Here is a 20,577-nt window from a genome sequence, read left to right on the forward strand (position 1 = left end):
CTGAGTAAATGTAATTAGTTTCTGTACTTTAGTATTTTTGGTGTATCTGTACTGAAGTTTCTCCGTTCTGGACTTTTTCCTTTCACTCCACTACATTTCAGAGTCTAATATCCGACTTTCTCCTCCTACATTTTGAGAAATCTGTTGTTCCTTTTGGTTTCTGTGTGTATAAAAACGTAACATGTCAAAACAAAAGAAGCGCAAAGCCAGAGCACCAATCAGGGCCCAGCGGTCACTTTGTTTAGAGCTGGTTTTGACCTGTTGGTCATACCGACCCAGTGCAGCACGCGGTTCAACGTCAGCGCAGCAGCGTAAAACTTTGGGAGAGTCTGTTCAACATAAATGATGAACTAACCTAACTTTGTGTAAATAGAGCTCAATATAGAAATATGTCCACATATGCAGTCGAGACTGACGCGGCTTTTTTCTGAATTTCTACAAACACCAGTTCATTTTATAGTAAATGAGTTTGGGCTGGTTTATGTTTATGAACAGACGCCTACAGATCAACATAGTAAAGGAGCTCATCTGTGATCCTGAGTTTAAAGCCAGTTTTTATTCAACTTAAACTTGGAACTAAGTTGTAAATAAATCTGAAACTGAAACTTTGCTTGTGTGTAAAAAGTGATTTCAGAGCCACTCGGTTCTCCCTGATGGAAACTGTTTACCTTCAGTGTTTTGTGCTTCTGATCATTTTAATAGACGTCAGCGTCACTAATTAATGACGTTCTATTAAAAGACTGGTTTACCAAGAGAGACGCTGGAGGACTTTCACCTGAAATGAGTTCATGAAGCCAGTCTGGTTATAAAAATGATAACAGGACCAGATCAGAGCCAGAATTACTCTTTTAGTACTTTTACTTTATACTTAAGTACATTTGAAGGGAAATACTTTAGTACTTTTCTCCAGTGGAGGTCTAAAGGGAGGAACTTCTACTTTTACTGGAGGAATATTTTACCTTGGGGGTCTCTACTTTAACTCAAGCACAGGATTTGTGTGCTTAGTCCACCACTGCTGAATACACTGGCAGAGCTGACCAGCATGTAGATCCCCCTGGCTAGTGGATCAGACAAAGTCAAGGGAGGCAGACAAAGAAATTTCATTTGATTATTCAGCCTCAACCTTGCCTGTAGCGGTTTGAGCGTAAATCTCAGTTAAATGTAAGATGAAGTGACATCTGGTGGTAGACGTGGGATTTTTGAATTAAACATCTCTTAGTTTTAGCTTCAACTGCAGGTGCGCATTAAATCACAGCTTCCAAAGTCACAACTGTGACGCCTTCAGATCAACTCTAAACCAAAAGTGAGCTGATGACGGTGCAGCTGCCACAGTTAGAGTTGACTGTCAAGCCCTCCTGCTACCCACCTCAGACCACCTGCCCACGCCCCAGCTACCGCCACCTACCTTGGACTAGCTGCCCACCCTACATTGAAGTTCTCATGGACTCCCAGCTATTCCTACTACTACCACTACTGCTATTAATATTAGTAGTGTAATAACTCTGTAGGTAGTCTGACCAGAGGAGGACGGGTCCCCCCTTGGTGAACCTTGGTTCCTCCCAAGGTTTCCTCCTCAGCTCTGAGGGAGGTTCTCCTTCCCACTGGCGCCCCTGGCTTGCTCACCTGGGGGTTTTACATTCATGTTAAAACTCTGTCTTTACTGGAATTCTGTGAAGCTACTGTGTGACAACATCAGTTGGAAAAAGCGCCACAAATAAATTTGACTTACATTTACATTTACTGCATTTGGCTGACGCTCTTTTCCAGAGCGACTTACAATTTGATCATTTTACACAGGCAGGCCAAGGTGGTGTTAGGAGTCTTGCCCAAGGACCCTTATTGGTTTAGTGTAGGGTGTTTGCTTTGCTTTGCCTGATTTTCTTTGAGAGCGAGACAAACGGAGAGACAGACAGCAAAGTACAGCATGTTGTTTTCATACGACAGCATAATACATTGCCATTTAAGACATTAGGCAGATTGTATATATCCAAAATAAAATCTGTTGAGAAACGGAGCATCCGTGAATGTTCTTACGCACATTCAGTACAGCAGCTGATGTCCATGTGAACGATTTGACAAGCAAAATACAACAAAGATTCACTGTATTTTTTAAATATACATACCAGCCCATGTTCGTGCACAGCTTAATGCTGAAGCCAGTCCTCGGCGTTATGAATACAGCTTTCAAAGGGATGTACATTCATGACCTGTACAGTGTCAGATGTATCAAAATATCAACAAGTCAAACTCATAAATAACGCATGAGTAAAAAAAAGCAAAAAGAACATATATTTTATGAAGTTTCTGCTTCTGAGTAAAAAATAATAATAATAAAATTAAGTACACAAGACCAAATAAGCTTGTAGAGTGTTCGTCCATGATTTCAAGTGACCAACTGAGCATCACACAAAGTAGGACCTGCATGATGAGCGTCTATGTTTCCTTATTTATCTTCTTGCTACTGTATTGAAAGTTCCTCTTCATGGTCTTGACCTGCAGCATGTAGACCGTAGCGAAGGAGGCAGCCAGTAAGACCCCGTTCACTACAACATCGGTCATATTTTCCCATTGTCCAGGCGACAGTCATTCATTCGTTTTAGAGAAAGTGTGGTCAAGCTTTTGCTGAGAACACTACTTTTGGCAAAGTGCTTAAATCTCAATTCAGTCGTACAAACTCACCACCACCTTAAGTGTTACTGCTCCATTCAAGCTCCTATGGCAAAGCTCACGTCCTCTTTCACGTCGGCCAGCAGGTATGTATGTGCGTGAATGAGGACTGTGAGGGTCAGAGGCTGTTATTTGAAGAGCGCCGCGCTCATCCTCCTGAGAGTGAGGGAGAATTTAGGGCCACGCTGTGATGAGAACATAGAGGAACCTGCTTCACAGGCCAGGTAGCTCAGCCCTACCTTCTCCCATTGTGTTCCAAAATGCACCCACCACTTCCTCTGGCATGTAATGGAGTAATGACAAGGCCGCTCTGGCCCCTTCACCCGTACCTGGCGTCCAGGTGTGGGACAGAGAACCGGGGCAGGTAGACCTTGGAATGGTAGATGGTGTGCCTGGAAGTCTCCATGTAGATGGTGGTGCTGGTGAGGCTCTTCCGGTCTTTTATCAAGGACGAGCTACGCTGCCAGTGGCACAGCAGCAGCTCCACTTGCTCCCTGAAGAAGCTGGTGGTCAGCGTGTAGAGGATGGGGTTAAGGGCGCTGTTGATGGGCAAGACGAAGATCACCACCCAGGAGTTTATGGTCCCTGCACGACAAAGAAAGGTGCGTCCAGAGGTCATCAATACGACAATATTTTATTGTTAATGTGGTAAATTTTGGTAAATATGGACCCGAGAAATTCTTGTTCCTTTTTATTGTTTTTCTGTTTATTTGAATTATGAATACGACTTTATTCTAATATATATTGTGATAAATTCACTGCTGAGGTCGACTGTTTAAACATTTGCTTAGATGCCTAAAACTTTCACACAGTGCTGTATAATTCACTATTAATGCTATTATAATTAATATTAATGTGACAATATTCTTTTCTAAGCACAGTGTGGCTGCTGTCAGTACTTAACGAACTCTGACCAGCCACGTTTCAATAAAAGAGCATGATTAGTCCTGTTTAATTAGATTTAGTTCAGTGCAGTTTATGAACTGTTGAACAAAAAATTCATTGTTCTCGAGTTTTTAACAGCACAATTTGAATATGTGAATATGATATTAGTATTGTGTATGCGAAGATTTCTTTATGTGCCATTTCACCCAGCCCAGCAGACGTTTAATAAGACTGTAAGAAATTACACTGCTCCATTTAACCTTGAATCTATGAGGGACCATTTAAATGAACACTAATCTTGCACTTATAGGCCGATATTAAAAAAAAAAAGAAACTACTGTAATTGCATGTCTGTGTATCTAGGAATCAGCGCTGACTCCTGTTTCTGGCAGCGTCCTGGCAGCTCAAGGGAAGCTTAAGGATACGTTGGGAAGTGCTTCTGTTAGATACTCTGGGTTAGAGCAGCTTCTGTATGGCTCAAATGTGAAATCTGAATGTACGGCTGGGCGAGAGGACGTTCCCCTGTGCAACAGAACACATTACAGCTCTGCACATGAAGTGTTTTTTCAGTCCCATTCCAGCTCTAAAAAAAATAGTTCTTCAAGGTTCTTAAAAAAGCTGGTCCTTCAGTAAAGACAGTCGTTCTATATAGAACCACGAACGGTCAGTGACTCATGTGCATGCGTAGAAAGTTCTCTGCGTGGTGAAACAGTTCCTCAGAGTGGAGAATGTGCTTATGTCGAGCTTATAACAATAGAAAAACATCTTTGTCCTGTAGAGAACTCTTTCCAAAAGGGTTCTATGTAGAACCACATACCACACGTTCTCCATCAATCTGAAGAACTGTTTTACCACGCAGAGAACCTTCTATGGATGCAAATGGGTTTCTGAGTCCTTATGGTTCTACACAGGACCACTGTCTTTACTGAAGAACCCTTGAAGAACTGTCTTCATTCAGCGTGTACATCAGCAAAAGCGTTGTTCTCAGGTTTAAGAGGGGAAATGGAACCTAATAAGGGTTTGTGAACTGCCTGTAGGTGAGTTGGACCAATCAGAGGCTGGGTTGGATTGGAAGGGTTGGGATGGGCTTAGTTGGATTGGGAGGGTTGGGATGGGCGTAGTTGGATTGGGAGGGTTGGGATGGGCTTAGTTGGATTGGGATGGTTGGGACGGGCTTAGTTGGATTGGGACGGTTGGGACGGGCTTAGTTGGATTGGGACGGTTGGGACGGGCTTAGTTGGATTGGGACGGTTGGGACGGGCTTAGTTGGATTGGGGCGGTTGGGACGGGCTTAGTTGGATTGGGACGGTTGGGATGGGCTTAGTTGGATTGGGGCGGTTGGGACGGGTTTAGTTGGATTGGGACGGTTGGGACGGGCTTAGTTGGATTGGGGCGGTTGGGACGGGCTTAGTTGGATTGGGAGGGTTGAGATGGGCTTAGTTGGACTGGGAGGGTTGAGATGGGCTTAGTTGGACTGGGAGGGTTGAGATGGGCTTAGTTGGACTGGGAGGGTTGGGATGGCTTATTTGGTGAATTTGGGGTAAATGTCAGGAATAACTAAACAAAATCTATGCATGTATCTTGTTTCCGCTTTATAAGCCTTTTCTTCTCTGCTTACCCAATAAACAAAATGGTAAAAAGCTCAAAAAGCTCAAAAAGATTTTTTTTTATCCTATCATAGCCTATTTAGACGCTAAAGAGGCTATGATATGACAAAAAATTATTTTAAAAAATTATTACACGCCCATATGAACATGAATGACAGTCAAGTGTGTGTCAGCTCAAAAGAGCAAGCGGGTTACATGCCTGGTATTTCCACCTCCAGAAGGGAAAGCGTTTTGACCAGGAAGATAGGAATCCAGCAGAGGGCGTCAGAGAACACGATAAAGAAGAAGCGATTGGCCACAGCCACGTCTTTGTGCAGGCGGTTGCGCAGGTCTGTGGCATTGATGCCCGTCTTGTAGATGGAGTAGAACATACTGGAGTAGCAGAAGACAATGACTAGAAAAGCCACCAGGTTCAGTCCTGTTAACAGATAAATCCCTGGTAAGATACACAGATAAACAGATAATACTTCAGACTCAAAAACAGCTTTTACCCCAGAGCCGTACGGGAACCGAACACTTCCAAACACACTGACAGGGACTTTCTATAGAACACTGCGCTCAGTAGAACCGACTGAACACCACTACAGCCCTTTATTGACTTCATAGGACACTGTACCCTGTTCCAGTGTTCCAGTGTTCCACTCCACCTCTGTTCTATTTATTATTCATTTGTTCTCAAATGTGCAATCTATAATCTATAATCTATAATCTGTATTCTTTCTGTGCAATAATTCTTAAGATGTGCGATATCATATGACTCTATAAGCTGTCCAAGGAATGTGCAACTACAACTGCTAGCTCACCCGTCTATTGTCTATTGACTGTTTTAGAATATATAGTTTTAAAGTCCTTTTTCTTTATATTTAAGATTTTTTATACTGTTTTTTTCCCCTTAAATCTGTACTTTATATATTTTAGCCTTATGTTTAAATTGTTTTGTATGTAGGAAGTGCCGTTGGATTGCTGCTCAATTCCATTGTACACTGTACAATGACAATAAAGGCATCTTATCTTATCTTATCTTATCTTATCTTATCTTATCTTATCTTATCTAATATACACATTCAAATTGAATTGAACATTCACTTGAATTTGCTTAAAACGTCTCTGATGAAATAAAAACAAAAAACAGAAATGGTCTCAAATGGTCCCAACAGCACAAACTCTAGCTTTTCTCATTGTCTCCCATTTAACCCTCTATTGCATGATGTTGCCCCAGGGCAACAAACCCATTTTCCTTACTTTGCGATAACATTATGCATAGTTAAAAAACACCACCAGGGTTAACAATAAGGGAGTTTGAGTAAGTCAATAAAAAGCATGTTTTTGGTCATACTGTCTCTTAGGGGGCACTTTTAAACCTTTTTGAAATTAAAGGCACAAATATGTTTGTTGCCTAGAAGCGACATTGTGCGACAGTGGAATGGATTTGGCCACCCTCAAGCCAGGTCTCACCACCTCAGGGAACACGGCTCTATATCATTTTTTTCCCAGTTTCCCCAAATCAGAGTAAAATCACCCACTATTATTTTATAGCATAGTTTACTAAATATTTTAGTCAGCATTTAGAAAGTGTGTTATTGCTGTGGCTTATAAACGACCTAGGGTTTGAAGAAGGAATTCATCTGGACAAGTTCTGCTGCCAAAGTCAACACTCATGCTCACTTGGTCCTTCACTCCTCTGAGGATCATGTAACACACTTCACTTGAGCTAATAAAGGAAATGAATGGCCCGTAAGATGATAAGTGGTTAGGCAAAGTTGACGAGGGTTTGGAAGTCGAGGAGCGGTGAGAGCACAGTTCTCTGATTTTCCTGCTCAAAAACACCAACTCAACGTGCTAAATACAATCCAATTTCCAGAAAAGTGCAAAACGTAAACAAAAACAACATGCAATGACGTTCAAATCATGTAACCCCTACATTTCATTGAGGATAGTACGATGAAAACATATCAAATGTTAAAACTGAGAAAATTGATTCTTTTTTTTTTTTTTTTTAATATTTGCCCATTTTATTGATACCAATTTTATACCAACAACACATTCCAAAAAAATATTCCATTGGGATGTGGGCAACAAAACATGTCAGATGATTGACGACAGGTCAGTAATATGATTGGGTATAAAAGAGCACCTCAGAGAGGCGGAGTCTTTCAGAAGTAAAGAGGAGGAGGGGTCAACACTCTGTGAAAGACGGCACCATCAAATAGAGCAACAACTCAAGAAGAACGTTTCTCAACATAAAACAGCAAAGAGCTTCTGCTTTTCATCGTCTACAGTACAGAATATCATTAAAAGACTCAGAGAATCTGGAGAAATCTCTGACTGTGAGGGACGAGGCTGAACACCAGGATCTGCTGGCCGTGATCTTTGGGCCCTCAGGCAGCACTGCATTAAAAACAGACATGATTCTGTAGTGGAAATCACTGCATGGGCTCAGAAACACTTCTGAAAACCACTGTCTGTGAACACAGTTCATCACTGCATCCACAAACGCTGTTAAACTCTAAAACACAAAGAAGAACCCAAATATAAACAGGATCCAGAAACGCTGCCACCTTCTCTGGGCCAGAGCTCATTTAAAATGGACTGAGGGGAAGTGGAAAAGTGTCCGGTGGTCCGACGAATCAACAACTGAAGTTCTTATTGGAAATCATGGACTCTGTGTACTCCGGGCTGAAGACCACTCAGCTTATCAGTGCTCAGTTCAAAAGCCAGTATTCATGATGCTTTGGGGGGGCATCTGCTGCCGTCCAGACGACGTCTTTTTCAGGGAAGATCTTGATTATTTCAGCAGGACAATGTCAAACCATATTTTGCATGTATTACATGCACGGCTCTGTAGTAAAAGAGTCTGGGCACTAAACTGACCCGCCTGCAGTCCAGACCTGCCACCACTGAAAACATTCGGTGCTTGATGTAATGAAGAATATGACAAAAGAGACCCCGAACTGTTGAGCAGCTGAAATCCTGTATCAAACAAGGTGGGAAAACATTTCACTTTCAGAACTACAGCAGCATCTCCTGAGTTCCCAAACGCTTACAGAGTGCTGTTAAAGAAGAGGTGATGAAACACGGCGGTAAACACGCCCCCGTCCCAACTGTTTTAGAACGTGTTGTTGGCATCAAATTCAAAATGGGCAGATATTTTTCAAAAATCAATACAATTTTGCAGTTTCAACATTTGATATGCTGACTTTGTAGTATTTTCATATATACATATGGTTTACACGATTTGAATCATTGCATCCCATTTTTATTTACATTCTGCACAGCGTCCCAACTTTTCTGCAAATGGGGTTGTAACTGAGTTAAATGAGGTGTTTTTTGTGCTGAGAATTCACCAAACTGTACTGAGCGAAGAGCGAAGACCCACTAACTGGTAAACACTTTTGTTGTAAGAACACCATCCAGCATTAAGTAACACAGCTTGTGAAACATATTAGCCTTTCGGTGATCAAGCTGATTACAGTTCCTTTCAAGTCCATTTCAAAGTGTTTATTTATTTTTTGAATTAACAAGAAAGCACAGAAATGAACGGCACCTCTTCCGTCTGTCACACCCTTTAGCATTTGCGATGGAAAAAATGAAGACATAATAAAAAATCACCTAGGAATATTCCTGTAGAGTATCCTTTAGCGGTGGGCTTCTCCAGCCTATCAGAGTGCAGTGGGAAGCAGACTCCGTTCCGGCCATAGTAGTTGCCAAACAGATCATCGCTTAGCAACGGCACAGCGGCTATGAGGAATCCCAGCAACCAAATGGAGGCCAGCACCAGCCCCGTCTGCAGCTTCCCTGGCCGCAGGTGACTGAAGGGGAACACGATTACCAGGAACTTCTCGAGAGTCAGGTATGCCAGCAGGAGCACGGACACCTCAGAGGAGAGCATGGCCAGAAAGCCAATGGTGCGGCATTCCGCACTCTCCATCCACTGCAGAGCATTCCGGTTGTACTCGCCACGAAACTTCACATCAAACACTCCCAGAAAGAAGAGATAGACCCCCATCAGGCAGTCTGCACCTGCAGGAAGACATGATTAAGATTATAGTCAGGAGTTTTTGAAGGACAGATTTACACAATCAGGCATAACATTATAACCATATTTCTACACTCACTGTCCACTTACTGTATAGCTGCACTCTGTAGTTCTACAGTTACAGACTGTAGTCCATCTGTTTCTCTGATACTCTGTTACCCTGTTCTTCAGTGGTCAGGACCCCCATGGACCCTCACAGAGCAGGTACTATTTGGGTGGTGGGTCATTCTCAGCACTGCAGTAACACTGACGTGGTGGTGGTGTGTTAGTGTGTGTTGTGCTGGTCTGAGTGGATCAGACGCAGCAGTGCTGCTGGAGTTTTTAAACATCTCAGTGTTGCTGCTGGACTGAGAATAGTCCACCAACCAAAGACATCCAGCCAGCAGCGTCCTGTGACCCCTGATGAAGGACTAGAGGATGACCAACACAAACTGTGCAGCAGCAGATGAGCTGTCGTCTCTGACTTTACATCTACAAGGTGGACCGACAAGGTAGGAGTGTCTAATAGAGTGGACAGTGAGTGGACACAGTGTTTAAAACCTCCAGCAGCACTGCTGTGTCTGATCCACTCAGACCAGCGCAACACACACTAACACACCACCACCACGTCAGTGTTACTGCAGTGCTGAGAATGACCCACCACCCAAATACTACCTGCTCTGTGAGGGTCCATGGGGGTCCTGACCACTGTCTGGTTTGGGGTTGTATTTTTATGTTTTAGTCTTGCACGGTTTGTGTTAACACTGCGTTTTCAGTGCAGTGAGCCGAATCCCTTCCCTCATGCACCGCTGGCCGCTTTGGGGGCACATCATTTAAATACATGCAGGTCGAGGTGCGAAGCGTGACAGTGTGTGTAGAGCTGTAGGACCTTTCTGAGCCCAAAAGCTGCGTAATATTGTTTTTATAACGTAAAAAAAAGAAATTCGCTTGGAGTGTGTAAGTGTGTTAGTGACACAACTGGTTAGCCTGACACACATCAATAATCTGTCTGGATGTTACTCAGCTCATTTGCATAAACGTCGTCCAGAAACAGAGGAAGCAGAGAAGTCAGGGTCTGCATTCTTGCTCTACTAACTTACTATTAGAAGTCCAGTTAACTCAAAACTTTAAGCCAGTTTTTATCAGTGCACAAATATAAACAAAATAAAAAGGAATAATATGAAATTTCTTTGTAGGCAGAAGGCAGGACATAGATTATATATTTCAATAAATAATATTGTATAGATTTTATGTTTTGTAAAAAAAATAAAAAAACAAAATGATCATTATTTTATTTTTGTCTTTTTTTTTTTGCACTTTTCTGTGCAACTTCTGAAAGCAAAGGATGGTGAACTTATTCTCTGCCCCTTCTTCTCTAAAGAATCACCACCTGAAGTCAACTGAATATAAACCGAACCACCTGCATCCATTATTTACTGAAATGAAAACACAGTAATAATAACAATCTGCTCTAAACCTCAGTGGATGTTTCAATTTTGGAACCAGACAAGGCGCAGATAAAACCCCGTTAAGCCTTCACAGAAAGGATCAATGAGATCCTCTGCTGGCAGCCAAGGTGACACTACATCTCCGAAAGTGGTGAGGCAAAGTTTCACTAAACAAAACAATACAACTAGGCCACTGACTGAGTATCTGAAACTATACTTCATGTCAAGCTAATAACTTGTCTCTTAAAACCAATAATTAAAGTTTTTGTAATATTGTATGTTTCTCATTTGATTAGTTTCACACCACAACGAGGAAAGTGGACCAAATTATAGACAGGATGTTTGTTAATTGGGAAGAAATTTGGCAGGGATGCAATTAAAACGTTATTGTTTACAGTGTATACAAATCATCACAAGGTCTGGGGCACCCAGACGATATGAGATCACACAGTAAACCGATATGAGAAACACAACCCAGCATCTAACTTTTCAGATCAGCTCAAGAACAGCGTAGAGAGCTTCATGGAATGGGTTTCCATGGCCGAGCAGCTGCATCCAAGCCTTACATCACCAAGCGCAATGCAAAGCGTGGAATGCAGTGGAGTAAAGCGCCGCCACTGGACTCTAGAGCAGTGGAGACGTGTTCTCTGGAGTGACCAATCACGCTTCTCCGTCTGGAAATCCGATGGACGAGTCTGGGTTTGGTGGTTGCCAGGAGACGGTACTTGTCTGACTGCATTGTGCCGAGTGTAAAGTTTGGTGGAGGGGGGATCATGGTGTGGGGCTGTTTTTCAGGAGTTGGGCTCGGCCCCTTAGTTCCAGTGAAAGGAACTCTTAAAGCTTCAGCACCAAGAGATTTTGGACAATTTCACGCTCCCAACTTTGTGGGAACAGTTTGGGGACGGCCCCTTCCTGTTCCAACATGACTGTGCTCCAGTGCACAAAGCAGGTCCATAAAGACGTGGACACCTGCACAGAACCTTTGTGTCTGCCAGATGTTGACTTTATGCTTGAAGTTGTTTTTTTTAAACGCTCCAAGCCAGTAGTTTACCTGGGTTTTCCCCTTGGTCATAGTAGCTTTGTTTAGTCCACATCAGACTCTTGGCTACATTATCAGATGTCAATTTGTCATATTTCGCTCTCAAGACAGAAAGATTTAGTCATTTTCCCTGAAGCTTTGCTTCAGAGTTCTTCTAACTAATAATTTCTCCTCTTATATAAGCTTTGAATGTCTCCCATCTCATGCTAGCTGTAGTTTCATCTTTGTTCAGTTCAAAATATCGATTGATGCAGCTTGCTATGAATTTAATAAAGACAGGATCCTGTAACAGACATGTTTGTGACCTCCATATCAAAGAATGGTCCAGCTAATTGAATTTCCATTGATACAGCTGCACGACCACTGATTACTATATTATTGTACCTACACTGTTTAACATCGGACTGTAGTTCCACTGAGATTAAGAAATAATTCGCCAGTGGGTTTTTTTCTGTACTTGACTAGCAGGAGTATTCTCTGTTATTAGGATTCTGCTTCCTCCAAACAACCATTAATTTTAGACCCCTCGTATAATTAGTCAGCACTTTCCCTGTTTGAACATGGGCTGTATCAGTTTCAGTGGACCTGTCTAACATCGGATTCATAGTACAGTTGAAGTCTCCCCCTATAATACACAGCCCATCCACGGCAGACACACCGCGAGAAACAGATTTTCAAAAAAAGATGGGTTATCTTCATTGGGGCCATAAACATTTATAACATGTCATTTTTATGTCAGAAAATCACAATAAAATATCTCCCAAATGGTATTGATCTGTGTAGGAGTGTAGCGACACCGCTTGCATAAGTTTTATGTGAGGCACAGAATATCTGACCCGGCCACCTTTTAATCAATAAGTGTTTATCTGAGTCAATTAAGTGAGTTTCTTGTAAGAAAACCATTTTAGATTTAAGATATTTTACCCTATTCATTACTTGTGTTTGAGTTTGGCCAGCTTTCTTATTCCTTGGACGTTCCAACTGGTAATTTCGTTTCCCAATTTATTTTGTTTCAATATCTCCATAAAATGTTGTCAAGTTTTGGCGTCTAAAAAAAGAGGCGAAAGTGATGCACACACACAGAACAGACACCGAAACACCCCTTCCCCCCAGGATGCGCACAACATATTCATAACAAGCAACCTGCAAGCTTCCCAAACTAAGTGCGTCCCTTCCCTCTCTCGGTTTAGAGAAAAAAAAAGCTGGGGAACGTTGATCCACAACACTTGGGGAGCTAAACCGGACCCTTTCCCTCAAATGAACCCTTCGTTCTTCCCAACCGTGCACTCCGTTTTACAGAATACTCTCCTTTCTAGAGCATAAAGTTATTTTAACTAACCATATACCTTAGTAGTCTAATAAAACTCGACTACATCCGTGAAGCACAAGTCACCTTCTGTGGAAATCACTCGGGTTGTGAGATGCTTCTGTAGAACTGCGAAGCTTCGCACGGCGTTGAAAAAAGATGCACCTTTCCATGCAGGACTCTCAGGTTGCAGGGGTTGTGTTGAAACCCGTGAAAAGCCCTGATGTCAACAAACAGTTTTGTGTTAGCGTTGAAACTACTGCAAACTCGAACTGTCTCCACTGAGAGGTCCTGCACAAACGTTACCTTCGCCCCTTCATGTGTGATGCCTTGTCGCCCTTCCCTGTAGACATATTCCTTCTCCTGGAGCTGAAGGAAGCGGATGAGAATCGCTCTGTTTTGGTTGGGTCTCGCAGATGCGAGTGTGCGGTGCACTTGGTCCAAGGTGAATGATTTTCCAGGGCCTAACTCCAGCCACCGTGCTGTTATCATGCTGTTGATAAAGTCAAGAAGTGACTCTTTACCCTCAGCTCCCTCTCGTACACCAAGCACACGAAGAGTCTTTCTCCTACCCCGGTTTTCCAGATCCTCAGTTTTTGACTCAAGGAAAGCAATTCGTTTAATTAACGCTGCTGTGTTAGCAGGAACATCTCCCTTCACTTCGGCCAGCCTGCTCTCCACTGCAGCCATTGAGTTTGCCATGTCGGTTAAACGGCTGGTCACATTGTCCAACTTTACCCCAAAGTCAGCACGGAGTGATTTCAGCTCGTTTAAAACTTCAGCGCCATGAGCCACGCTGTCGTCACCAACGTTAGCTTCCTTGCTGGCTGAGAGGCTCGTCGAAGTTGCTTTTGATGTGTTTTTGCGAGCTTGTGTAAAAATATCACAATGATTGTTTACAGGGGTTTTGGACATACTCACATCTAAATGGTTAGAAATGTCTGTCTGGAGTTTTTCGTTATAAACAAGCACAGGTTTGCGGACCCCCGTCACTAAGCTGCCATTTCGTAGCGGTCACTTGACCCCCCCCGGCGCTGCAGCTAATACTTCCATTCATGATTGCTTTACCATCATGGTACAAATTTCTAATCTGGCCATCTTTCATTTTCTCTGCTGTGCCTGTGTGGCAATAAACAGCACGCCACTTCCAATTTGTCCATGCCAATTGACCGCAATGCAATGGTTGAAACAGCAGCATAAACAGCTCAGCAATCAGGTAACCGAGGTCTTCCGTTCACACTCACGATCTCAGTGTGTGCAGATGTTCAGGTAAACTCACAGCACAGGACTTTGATGCAAACTGCATGCAGGTTGTTCTCCGCTCGAATACACGACCGCATCCCGATCACAAAGAGGTTTCCGAAGCAGGTGATGAAGGCCATGACCCACACAGACACTCTTAGCACCATGTTGGCCAGCAGGTCCTCAAAAGAAGAGATCCCATCTGTGTTGGGCTTGCATTTCCGGACGTGGGGAGCATAGGAACAGTACTGGAAATCCTTAAAGTATCTGGAAAACATTATATGATGATATGATGTCACAAAATTTGCACCAAATACAATTGTATTGTACTGTTCAAGTTTTGTGATACACTAGGTACTGAGATATGTTTTGTGATATACTGCGATTTATTGCTTTTGACTTTTATTTTATTATATTATCATCTTACCATGAATTCTATAACAAGATGCGGTGGGATATTGTGATACATGCAAGTTTTTCCTCCTGATTATTTTAGACAAACAACATTCAAAACGGGTTTTATCCTTCAATGAATCTAATAAGTTTAATAAATGCTTTGATCTACAACAATTGACAATGGTAGGTTAATATATTGCTTTGTCTAGTGGCTCTTATAAGTATATTATAGTGGTGTTTCTGTTTTCTGGGGGATTGAGTGTGATTGAACAGCGTTTGCCTGTGTGCAGGGAAAATGTTATCCACTGCACTATCCAGCCTTAACAGTAACAGTAGCATTTTAGGGGAGAAATGCTTTTATTTACCTATTAGTCACTCAGTGAGTTTAATATATGGTAAAAATATTCCAAATTAAATAATCAAATGTTGCTACTTGAACCTCTTGGACTTGGTTTATTAATGCTTATGCTTATTAATACAATTTTTAGACCAGAAATACTACGTCACTCTGTACTGATTTTCCGTCTCCTTGTTATCCACTATATTATCCACTATATTATCCACTATATACAGCACGGATAGTGAGTAGCCATAAGCTACAACTTTGGACAACTCTAGACAACAATGTAGTTTGGTACTTAAGTATTATTTTGGAATATCTGTACTTTACTGGAGTACTGCTGAAACTGAATACTTGTACTTTTACTCAATTACATTTCCAACATAAAAACATACCTTTTAGTCTTATCAATTTTTATTTAGACATTCAAAGTAGACGGAATACATGTGTGTGAATGAGAGGGAGGCAGGTGGAAAGGTGAAGATGCAAGGAGTAGAGATCGTAAAGGTGGATGACTTCAAATATCTTGGGTCAACCATCCAGAGCAATGGACAGTGTAGAAAAGAGGTGAAGAAGAGGGTGCAGGCAGGATGGAGTGGGTGGAGACGGGTGTCAGGGCTGATGTGTGACAGAAGGATAGCAGCAAGAGTGAAAAGGAAGGTCTACAAGACAGCAGTGCGTCCTGCTATGATGTCTGGTTTGGAGACTGTGGCTCTGTCTAAAAGACAGGAGGCTGAGCTGGAGGTGGCGGAGATGAAGATGCTGAGCCAGAGAGGCCAGGTTGAGATGGTTTGGACATGTGCTGAGGAGGAATAGTGGATATATTGGGCAAAGAATGTTGGAGATGGAGCTGCCGGGTAGAAGGAGAAGAGGTAGACCTCAGAGAAGGTTCATGGATGTAGTGAAGGTGGACATGGAGATGGTTGGTGTGAAAGTAGAGGAGGCAGTGGATAGGGCGAGATGGAGGCAGATGATCCGCTGTGGCGACCCCTAAAGGGAGCAGCCGAAAGAAGAAGAAGAAGAAGAAGAAGAAGAAGAAGAAGAAGATTTAGACATTCAAAGTACAAATACACAATTTCTCAAAATCCAGGATAAAGATCAGTCGAGTTTCATATACGTGCACAAAGAATCTACCAACAGCTAAGCTAACTTGTGTTTGTGTAAAGACCAGCATTGCCCATTAGTCACCCCACATCCCATAACATTAAAGCCCCATAAATTAATTTTTTAAGATTTATTTTAAAACATTACTTTTGCATAACAAAGTATGTTTACATGTTTAGCTTTTACTCAGTATTACAATAGTATCATAATAGTATTTTGGCTCCATACTTCCACTTCAATTGCGTAAAATAAAAAAAATACTTATAAGCATGTTTTTTCCTTTTCCTGTAAAGTTACCATTCTGAAAATACAAGTTTTTCTTCCAATATATATACATATACACTCACCGGCCACTTTATTAGGTACACCTTGCTAGTAAAAGGTTGGACCCCCTTTTGCCTCCAGAACTGTCTTAATTCTTCGTGCCAGACTTTCAACAAGGTGTTGGAAACGTTCCTCAGAGATTCTGGCTGGTTATTTGAGTTCCTTCTGCCTTTCTATCATCTGGAACCAGTCTGCCCGTTCTCCTCTGACCTCTCACATCAACAAGGCATTTTTATCCACACAACTGACCGCTCACTGGATGTTTCCTCTTTTTTGGACCGTTCTCTGTAAACCCTAGAGATGGTTGTGTGTCTGACATCAACAACTACGACACGTTCAAAGTCCCTTAAATCCCCTTTCTTGTCTGCACTTCAGCAAGTTGTCTTGACCACCTCTACATGCCTAAATAAAGTGGCCGGTGAGAGTATATTCACAGTATCTCTTCAAAGTGAGTGCACCCCTCAATAGACGACTCTATAGAAATGAAACTTGGTTATAACTTAAAGTGGTCAGTGTGCCGCTTGTACAGCAGTCCAGATTTACTGTCCTCTGAAAAGAACAACACACAGACATTAATGTCTAAATAGGTGGCAGCACAAGTGAGTCCACCTCACAGTGGACGTGTCCAAGTTGCGCCCAAAGGGTCAATATTTAGTGTGACCATTATTATTATCTAGCACTGCCTGAACCCTCTTGGGCATGGAATTCACCAGAGCTGCTCAGGTTGCTACTGGAATCCTCTTCCACTCCTACATGATGACATAAAGGAGCTGGTGGATGTTAGAGACCTTGTGCTCCTCCTCCCTCCACTAGAGGAGGCTGCACAAGTGCTCAATTGGGTTTAGGTCTGGAGACATACTTGACCAGTCCATCACCTTCACCTTCAGCAAGGCAGTTGTCATCTTGGAGGTGTGTTTGGGTCGTTATCGAGTTGGAAAACTGCCATGCAGCACAGTTTCCGAGGGGGGGGGACCACGCTCTGCTTCAGAACGTCACAGTACATGATGGAATTCATGTTTCCCTCAATGAACCACATCTCCCCAGTGCCGGCAGCACTCCTTCAGCTCCAGACCATGATGCTACCGGCACCATGCTTGACTGTAGGCAAGAGACAGTTGTCTTGGTGCTCCTCACCAGGGCGCCACCACACATGCTGGACACCATCTTAGCCAAACACGTTTATCTTATTTTCGTCAGACCACAGGACATTGTTCCAGTAATCCATGATCTTGGACTGCTTGTCTGTTTGCGGGCTTTCTTGTGCATCAGCTTTGGAAGAGGCTTCCCTCTGGGACGACGGCCATGCAGACAGAGTTGATGCATCGTATGGTTTGAACACTGACAGCCTGTCAGTGCTCAGACCATACGATGCATCAACTCTCTCTGACCTCCCACTTCTTCAACCTCTGCAGCAATGCTGGCAGCACTCATGTGTCTATTTTTTGAAGCCAACCTCTGGAAATGACACTGAACACATGGACTCAACATCTTTGGTCGACCCTGGCGAGGCCTGTTAAAAGTGGAACCTGTCGTGGAAAACAGCTGTATGACCTTGGCCACCGCTATAGCTCAGTTTCAGGGTGTTAGCAGTCTTCTTATGGCCTAGGCGTCTTTGTGGAGAGCAACAATTCTATTTCTCACATTGGCAGAGATTCTTTACCATGAGGTGTCAGGTTGAATATCCAGGGACCAGTATGAGTGAATTGTACCCAAAACACCAAATTTAACAGCCCTGCTCCCCCATTCACACCTGGAACCCTGGAACTCTAACGAGTCACACAACACCAGGGAGGGACGACGACACAAATGGGCACAATCTGGACACGTTCGCTGTGAGGTGGACTCACTTGTGCTGCCAGCTATTTAGACATTAATGCCTGTGTGTTGTTCTTTTCAGAGGACAGTAAATCTGCACTGCTATACAAGCTGCACACTGACCACTTTAACTTATATCAGAGTTTCATTTCTATAGTTTCGTCCCATCAAAAGACAGAATAAAATATTTGCAGAGATGTGAGGGGTGCACTCACTTTTGTGAGATACTGTATGTGTGTGTTTATATATATATATATATATATATATATATATATATATATGTCATTTTTTAGTTTTAGACATAATTTGAAAGTACCCATTGCTCTTTACATTGTGTGTAAATTTCATGGTGAATGGACCAAAAGAAATGGCCCAAAATAACTTGGAAAAACATCTGGTTCCATTGACTTACATTAAAAGTAGAGTATGTTTTTTCCTTCTGCTGTAAAGTTTCCATTTTGGAGAGGTTTTGTTCCGACAACAGCAAGATATTATATATAAGGCTTCCAAATAACCACATATGCAATCTTTTCTAATTAAATACACTTTTTCATAACTAATTATATTATCAGCATAATAACATGAGCAAAAAAGCAGAATCTTACCAAATTGGAACAGAAATTTCAGAATGTCAGTAATGAGTTTGCCCTTCAGTTTGTTTTAATGACAGCACACATTCGAGCTGGAGGCAGAGACTACAAGCTTGTGCAAAAGCCTCTGATCAGTAGACCAGATTTACCTGAGAGTCACCTGAACACAAGCTTCAGTAGAAGGGATAAAACCAAAGATATCTGACCTCTCTATAAAAAGAACTTAACATGGTCAATGTCACATATTTGCTTAATCGGAATGGTGCCCTACAAATTCTTCTCCATTTTAATTGTCATAACTTTTCTTTGTTTAAATTTTTTCAAAATCCTAAAACTGCCTGTTGGTTATTTCCAGATATGAATAGTTTTTCATTGCGGTCTCAGACTTTTGGATTCCACTGTAATTTTTTTCTGTCCATTTTTCACTCCTGCCTATTAATCTACCAGTGGATTTAATAGAAGCTGAAAATGAACACGGAGGGATATCATTGAGGCTGACTGACAGAAACAAAGAGCACGCAACCCACAATTACCATAACAGGAAGACATGCCGTACGTACATATGAGACAGACTGCCCATTGGGAGGAACATCTTAGTTTGGATATCTGGAATCTCAATGCCTTCTAGTCCTCTGAGGAATATAAAGACGTTGGTGATCAATGACAGTTAATGCAGTGGCTATATTTTTCCAAAAGCACATTTTGTGGTTTTTGCTTACTCACAGAGACTCGAGCTGAACCAAATGATCAAAGTGACCAGCGTGAATGTGAAGCAAAGGGTTGTGAGATATATTTCTAAAAAAAACAAAACAAAACAAAACAAAAACAGTTCATCATTGCAGCATTATAAACCACTGAATATGTTTAACACTTAGAAGAGTCAGTGGTGCCAAACGCATGCTGCTACTTAATCTGTGCTTTCTACCTTGATCCTCAATGAAAATAGAAGAAAATCCTTATTGATATAATGTTTGTGTGATCAGTGGCATAACTAGGAGCTTATGGATGGATACACTATATTGCCAAAAGTCCTCACTCCCCCATCCAAATCATTGACTTCAGGAGTTCCAGTCACTTCCACGGCCACAGGTGTATAAAGCCGAGCCCCTCGGCCTGCAGACTGCTTCTACAGACATTAGTGAAAGAATGGGTCGCTCTCAGGAGCTCAGTGAGTTCCAGCGTGGTGCCGTGATCGGACGCCACCTGTGCAGCAAGTCCAGTCGTGAAATTTCCTCACTACTAAATATTCCACAGTCCACTGTCAGTGGGATTATAACAAAGTGGAAGTGATTGGGAACGACAGCAGCTCAGCCACGAAGTGGTCGGCCACGTAAAATGACAGAGCGGTCAGCGGATGCTGAGGGGCATAGTGCACAGAGGTCACCGACTTTCTGCAGAGTCAATCACTACAGACCTCCAAACTTCATGTGGCCTTCAGATCAGCTCAAGAACAGCGTAGAGAGCTTCATGGAATGGGTTTCCATGGCTGAGCAGCTGCATCCAAGCCTTACATCACCAAGCGCAATGCAAAGCGTGGAATGCAGTGGTGTAAAGCGTGAGTCACACAACAGATGACAGTTATAATAATAAGGGTGAAACAATACAAAAAGAAGAATAAATACAAAAAACATCTACAGGCATAGATAAAACTAGAAACATACAAAAATCTGCAATAAGATCTATAACTTGAGATAAAAAGGCAGTGGAGAAGTGATTGCACAAGGAGTTGCAGGTAACAGCATATAATGACCATAAAGTGTCCAGGTGTGGAGTGTCCAGATGTGCAGGCAGATAAAATA

The 20,577-nt window shown here is 42.4% G+C and overlaps 1 protein-coding gene across 2 annotated transcripts in view; it reads right to left on the minus strand.

Annotated features, from left to right (window-relative positions):
• Nucleotides 1-1,912: 1,912 nt before the first annotated feature.
• rxfp2a (relaxin family peptide receptor 2a) overlaps nucleotides 1,913-20,577 on the minus strand; it is a 101,283-nt gene continuing 82,618 nt past the window's right edge. For both annotated transcript variants that reach the window (XM_037547038.1, XM_037547039.1), the window contains 6 exons: nucleotides 19,502-19,573; nucleotides 19,339-19,410; nucleotides 14,247-14,476; nucleotides 8,769-9,179; nucleotides 5,359-5,577; nucleotides 1,913-3,252 (listed from right to left, as the gene is read on the minus strand). In XM_037547038.1, coding sequence (XP_037402935.1) covers nucleotides 2,987-3,252; nucleotides 5,359-5,577; nucleotides 8,769-9,179; nucleotides 14,247-14,476; nucleotides 19,339-19,410; nucleotides 19,502-19,573 — 1,270 coding nt within the window. In that variant the 3' untranslated portion in view covers nucleotides 1,913-2,986. The remainder of the gene's footprint in view (nucleotides 3,253-5,358; nucleotides 5,578-8,768; nucleotides 9,180-14,246; nucleotides 14,477-19,338; nucleotides 19,411-19,501; nucleotides 19,574-20,577) is intronic.

The sequence above is a fragment of the Pygocentrus nattereri genome, chromosome 18 (genome assembly GCF_015220715.1).
Source record: "Pygocentrus nattereri isolate fPygNat1 chromosome 18, fPygNat1.pri, whole genome shotgun sequence".
Lineage (NCBI taxonomy): Eukaryota > Metazoa > Chordata > Actinopteri > Characiformes > Serrasalmidae > Pygocentrus > Pygocentrus nattereri.